Source organism: Macrobrachium nipponense, chromosome 19, assembly GCF_015104395.2.
Source record: "Macrobrachium nipponense isolate FS-2020 chromosome 19, ASM1510439v2, whole genome shotgun sequence".
Lineage (NCBI taxonomy): Eukaryota > Metazoa > Arthropoda > Malacostraca > Decapoda > Palaemonidae > Macrobrachium > Macrobrachium nipponense.
This window is the reverse complement of record NC_061088.1, coordinates 85,272,236-85,278,872: the sequence shown is the minus strand read 5'-3', so window position 1 is coordinate 85,278,872 and position 6,637 is coordinate 85,272,236. Positions and strand designations below refer to the sequence as shown.

At 39.9% G+C, this 6,637-nt stretch overlaps 1 protein-coding gene across 1 annotated transcript in view; it reads left to right on the top strand.

Moving 5' to 3' along the window:
• Window positions 1-573: 573 nt before the first annotated feature.
• Window positions 574-6,637, top strand: part of LOC135218689 (transmembrane protein 184C-like) — a gene marked incomplete in the record, with an annotated part of 17,174 nt that continues 11,110 nt past the window's right edge. Inside the window, 2 exon segments of the mRNA XM_064255139.1 lie at window positions 574-957; window positions 5,426-5,614. Coding sequence (XP_064111209.1) covers window positions 5,492-5,614 — 123 coding nt within the window.

Here is a 6,637-nt window from a genome sequence, read left to right as displayed (position 1 = left end):
TCTTTAACTAGAGATAGGAGTGTATATCCACCACTTTCTCCAACAAAGGGGAGAAAGTGGATGCCTACATGAGACAAACCCATTACTTTACATTTGCTCATGTAAAGGAAAAAGTTCTTACAATGCTGGTACAAAGAGATACGCTTGCCTCTCTCTTAGTACTCGGCCCAGAGGTCTGACCATTGATCCTGCGGTGCACACCCCCGATCAATTGGACAGAGGCTTGGATCCCTCCCTCGCTCTTACGACCAGGGAGGTCATTCCAGGGATGGACGAACACCAGTCTGTTCATCAAAAGACTCAGATTCCTCCCACCAAGAAGTGAGTCTTCCTATTGTTAAAGGACCGAGGGTTTGTATTACGTATCGGAACAAATGACAATTTGTCGAAAATTGCATTTTTCCTAACTATACAAACCTGAGGTCCTTTACATATAGTCCCTCCTCATGCCACCCCTCACTCTGCGTATTTTGCATGGGCCAAAAGCAAAAAGTGATTTGTTTTTACTCCCAGTGACGATCGGACAAGCAGTTAACTACCGTTCTCCCTTGTTTCGAAGCTTACGACCCGTTCCAGCTGCCGCTAGCTACTTCCTATTGTTAAAGGACCTCAGGTTTGTATAGTTAGGAAAAATGCAATTTTCGACAAATTGTCATATTCAGAATGAGAATTATCAGGGAGATTACCGTCCTTGTGTTTTGTATTTCCCCCCCACCCAATAACACCAATTCCAATCTAAAAGTACTGATTTGCTAACAAACTAATGTCAGCAGTGTTCAAAGCACACATTATAATGGGGGGAAATGGTTTTCAATTCCAAAATGCAATAATGGTTTAAAGTAAAATAAATCTATACATATTAACCCCAGATTTATATGACCACTAGTAATCATAAGGTGTCATTTATTGCAGAAAGACAGGCTTAGGTCAGGAATGCTATATCCGAACATATTCAAGGTTAGCCTACCTCAAACTGTTGCATAGCCAGTTCTTGCCAATACTATCTGGTGATAAAAATTACTTTGTTCCAATGGAAATATAAACCATAAACTTTTATGTAGGAGTATTTCTCAGTGTGAGCTAGAAGTACCTATGGTCATTTTAACTCTGACAAGGTATTTAATTGAAGTTAGGCTGGCGAGTTGGTGGGGAAACCCCTTCTCATATGCTTTAAGTAAGCGTTTTTTTCTTTGTCTGTGGTCAAGACTTCCTACTGTGCTCTGACAGCCCAAGCTGGAACGTCTTTCATCCTTGGTATTATATGTAAGGTGTTTTTTTTTTATATAAATCTATTTAAGCTATGAAAGCTAACAACAAAAGGTGTAAAAGGGATAAGTGAGTGTTTGGTTGCTTTATGCCCTTGGTGTTAATATAACATGTGATATGGGTCTGCAGTAATAGTTCATGTAAAGAGTGTGGTGGAGAGGTTTGTTAGCTATGGAGGGAGACCAAAAGATGTTCTGTGTTCTCTTCAAAACAGGTCCAGTTGTTCATGTCCATGGTCCTGAGAACATTCACCAAGGTAGGCTGCTTTGTCCACGTCTTTTTCAGAAGAGGATCTAACTAGTGCATTTGAGGATCCCTCTCCTTCAGAACCCCTAAAGTTTGAGCAGCACTTTTGAGAAATCATTGGCTCATTTCTAATTTAATTGTACTATTTGGAAGTAACTATGGTACCAATCATTGAAGCCAGGTTTTGTCTAGTGCATGCTCTAGGGTGCATTAGAGGTGAGACCAGATGCTCATCGAGTTTTCATACAGGTTAATTGTCTAATCTGTGAATGAGAAGGTTCCCTGGTATCCAGCAGATGGGCAAGCTACTTCCCATTCTGTTAAAACAGCAATGTAAGTTCCATTTGCTGACTAACAACCTCCCTTTAGAGAAACTGATGGTAATATGTCTTTTTTGTCTGGGGGGTTAGTTGCTAAGGTTTTCAAATGTGCAGTATTTTGATAATATGTTTATGCTCTTTTCCCGATAATTTTTGGCCGAGAGTAGTCTCACGTTGCAGAATGGATGTCCTTTACTCTTTTCAAAGACGTAAGTTGAGCTGAGACATCTTGATGCACCATGCAGTATCACTCAAGCCCTTTGGGCATTAAAGGACATAGCAACCAAACCTTTGGTACAGCCTTGCCGCCTTTGGTGGGTGTTTGTTTAACAGGTTGTGTGTTCATCCAAAACAACAGCTTGCCTAAGGTACTCAAGAGGACATACGGCTGTAGGTTAAATGTTGAGAGACTTCTTTTTTCTTCCTCCTCTTGCCACCTGTCTTTCTTTCATGTGAAAGGCAGCTGACAAGCTGAGTACATTCTGGGAAGGCCACAGTGCAATTAGGTATCACAGTTGAGCATTCTGACTTAAAGTTTCAGCCCGCAAGAATGACTCCCTCCACTCTTCCTTTTAACAAGGGAAGGGAGCCAGTAAAGCTGTCTACTTACCCCATTATTTATTACTTAGGAAACACAAACCTTCGCCTTGTGTTTGGGAATATCTTTCATTGTGAGATGGAAACTGGTAATTGAAATTTTATAACAAAGTATTTAACTGTTGGAGAAATGTGGGTGAATGGGAGAATAACCTTCACTCACCATCTGTCCTCACTTCTTTTGGCCACCATATGGTTCAGATGTGCTGCGTTTGAGTGTCCCCGATTTGGGTGGAGATACTTGGATAAGTGACCTTTTCATTTGTTTGGTTGTCTGTTCTTTAATTTTTTTGCCTTGCTAGTTTCTTTTGGCACATGGAGAAAAAATGTGAGTAGTGCTATTGCAAAGAGTGTGACCATTCTTTTGGATGGTTCATGTCTCCCATCACAGAAGACCCACATACGTACTGTACTTATTGTGCTTCTTGTAGAGAGAAGTATTGCACTAGGGCTTCTCCTGGTAGAGAGTGTGCAATTTGTGATTCACCTTAGTACTTAGCTTTGGCATGAGGAGAAAGAAGGAAAAGAAGCATTCGCCACCTTCGTTGGGGAGAATACTCCCTCAGTGAGACCCCCCCAATCCTTCAAGTTCCTTTTTACTACCATTGATTCTTATTCCACTGCCTACCCTTTCTAGGAGAGATAGTACTAAGTCTGCTAGATCTATGCATGGTTGTCATCTGAGAACAAAGCACATGCAGAGGGAAGTGTCTCTTTAACAGGTGTCCCACCCTCCATCCCGTCTAATCGTTACATTCCAGGTACTCGAAAGATGACCTCATTCTAATAACTGAAGAAGATTTGGCCTATGCCAAACATCCCCGGTAGTCCACCTTTCACAGCATTTCATGACATCCTGGTGGAGGAAAAGTATTTGACTCCTGAGTCTTCTTTACCTGTGGTGTCTGCTAAGGCTTTATCTGTGTATGTGTGTGTTGCTGTGTTTGCAGCTGCCTTGGCTCCATTGTCTGCTGAAGATAAGTATAATACTGAGAGCTATGAGGGGTCATGTCCATAGGAAATCTAGCCCCCTGAAGTGCTGCAGGCTTAGACCTTCTGTGAAAGTTACATGGCCTGTTCTATATCATTCAGCATTTAATTCTTGAATTTGTGGCAAAAACTCAGAACCAGTTCCTCAGATTAGAGTTTCAGAAGTTTCGCAATCCCCACCCTGCCTTCAGAAATTTTGCTGATGAGGAAGCAAGTGGGATGCAGCTTTGCTCAGCACATGCTCTTAGGTAGTATAGGACCCATTCCCCAAGCTAGAGTGTAGAAGACGTTTCATTAGTAAAGGTAAGTACAAGAAGGAGGTTTCCAGGAACACCCTTTCCTGCTGACTTCGAGAGCTGATTAAGTGAGCCTGTGACTTACAGTGGAGGAGATTGGTCTCCCGTCTTGCTCAAGAGTTCACTTTTTGGAAGAGATTTCCAGTTTTTCAGGTAAAGAGGGCAGGTATCTGGCATAGATAGGCTACCTTTACCTCCTTCTACCTGTGGGAAGTTGCTTACAAGCTTCAGGATAACCTCTCCTTAGAACCTATGGTGGTTGCCCAACTGTTTGCTTAGGCATTTGTGCTTTTCAGACAAGAACAGTACTATATTATTCGAGTCCCAAAACCATAGTGTTTGGGAGTGACTGGCTTCCCTTCCATCCTTAACCCTCTTTATGAGCAGCATCTAAGTTGAAGTGCTTGCTAGAGTGGGACACGATAAAAGTGAGTATGCTTCAGGCATCTTGCCTATGTCCGTGAAACAAGTATAGGTACGTTTCGCCCTCAGTTTTCCCTCTTTTAACATGGGGTAGGAGGACATGGTAGAGTTTATTTATAAATCTATTATATACCTGATAATAACCAGAATTAAGCTGCATGAAGTTCACAACGAGAGTTGTCGTGATTCTCCAAGGTTCATTTTCCTTACTCTAGCACCCTAAGTACCTACTACTTTGGTCAATCATTTCATCAGACCAGTAGGAGGTTATAGGACTCATGTCATCTCCTGCTTGCAGATTTTAAAGATATAGCTAGTCCTCTACATACAAACTTTCAACTTACAGACTTTCATGTCTGTATGACATAGGGGATATACAGACTTTCATGTCTGTATGACATAGGGGATATACTGTGTATGTTTTATTTTGTGCATTTCATTGTTGTTTTTTCAAGGAAAGAGGTATGATATTTTTTTATTATAAATTGCATTATGCACAAGATCAAATTCCTTGATAGAAACTTAGTGTACTACAATGTTATTTGTTATTGGGTAACTACATTAGTGGATGCATAGGCTAACTTTGTGCAACTTACAAACCAATCCAACTGGAAAGCCAGCTTTTAGAACAGAACCATACTACTTGCATTTTTCCTAAATGTACAAATCCTAGTGTGTAATATGAAGCCACCTCTACTACCCCATGTTGCCCTACGACCAAAGTGGAACTGGTGCCATTAATATTGTGTGGGCAGGCATTTACCTGCAATCCCTGCACAAGGGAAATTGTCGCCTGTTTAATTGTCTCATGTAACCAGAATGAAATTGTGTTCTTGCACACTTCCCTTCTGGACTGGCCTGTGCTAACAAAAAAGTCCATGACACCTAAGTCTTAGGTGACGAGGGCTCTTTAGATAGGATCGCAATGCTCTGACGGGACAAAGCAAGAGCTCCTGTGGATCGTTGTCCACAGTCATATCTTATTGTTAAGACCGAAGGTTTGTTAGCTGTGAAAAATACAAATTGATTTAAAAATTTGTCATTTTTAAACATTCTTTCCAAGCTTCAACCAATCCCAGCTGTACCAGAAATATATCCATGTGAAGATGTGGGTTAGAATGTCAAGGAAAATTGCAGATTGTCTTTAAAAATTGCCAAATTTGTATCATAGGGTAGAGATGTATTTATAAATTTGCTTTTTGGTTTAATTTTCAAATTTTGGTGCTAGTTTAATATTCTGACAGTTAATACTAATGAATTGTAAAGAAAGTTTCTCTATGTTTTCAGGACTGATAGTGAAGCCTTTTGGCAGCAAGAATTTTTCAAACTCAAGCCTACACAGAAACCGCCAAGATGTGTTGCGGAGAAAGATGCCAAGTGATGTGTTCACACTGGCGGCTGTGGATCAAGCCGTTAGTGTTCATTTTGTACGGAGGAATCATTCTAGGAATTGTTCCTTATCTCATATATACTCTTGTAAGTGTTTATTTTATTTTTAAAGAGAAATTTCTTTATTTGACAGATACAGTGTACTGGACTCATTAAATTGGAGATATGGATTACAATCAGATTTGTTATTACAGGTTCCTAATATGTGGACTTGTTTTTCAGATTTTAAATGGAATTAAAGGCTACAAAATAGCATGGCTGATAGGGGGAATTTTTGTATTAATGGCAATTCCTATTACTCTATGGGAAATTGTTCAGCACTTGATCAACTACACAAAACCAAAACTTCAGAAGCATATCATAAGGTGGGTTATTATTTCCTTATATGTTTTATCTCTAGTACTCTGCTAGTTTGAATGTTAGTAACCCATAGTTTGCAAGTTACTGCTCAAGCTGTCCTTATTTTGAAGCTTCTTTTTCTCAGAATATAGAACTCAGTAACAGTCAGTTGTTCCTACAAGTATATTGCCCAGTTGTATATTGGAGTACTGTATTATTCTCAGCACAAACTGGAAAGGGTCATTGAAGCTTGGTATCAAGGTGGTTAATTTATGGGTACTATGATCTTGTCAAGTCAAGCTGTCTCCTTATTCAAGGAAGTCACAATTCTTGACCTAGCATTATGTCTTGATTGTTTTTAGTATTGTGGTTGCTTAGTAAGTCGGGACTAGTAAAACAATGACCTTAATTATTTTTGTTCTCCAGTAACAACTTGTATCAAGAACTTCAGGTTCACCATGTAGTGAAGTGTTCATATTGCCTAATACACATACTGATATTTGTTTTTACAATGAGACTTTTTGCTTAAATAGAGAAACAATTCATAGTGTATGAACTTCTCTAGACGAGTGTATAATGTTCTGTCTCTGATCTTCCTGCACTTCCCTCTCTTCTTGATCTTTGGACTGTTGATAAGGGTAGTGAGACATTTGGGTTAGCCTTCTGGATTTGGAAGTGATGCTGGTCTTTGTTCTCCGATTATCAGGAGGTATTGGTTCCCCTTTGTTGCCATTCTCTGTGGAGTTTGTCTCTGTGCTTATGATTCTGATT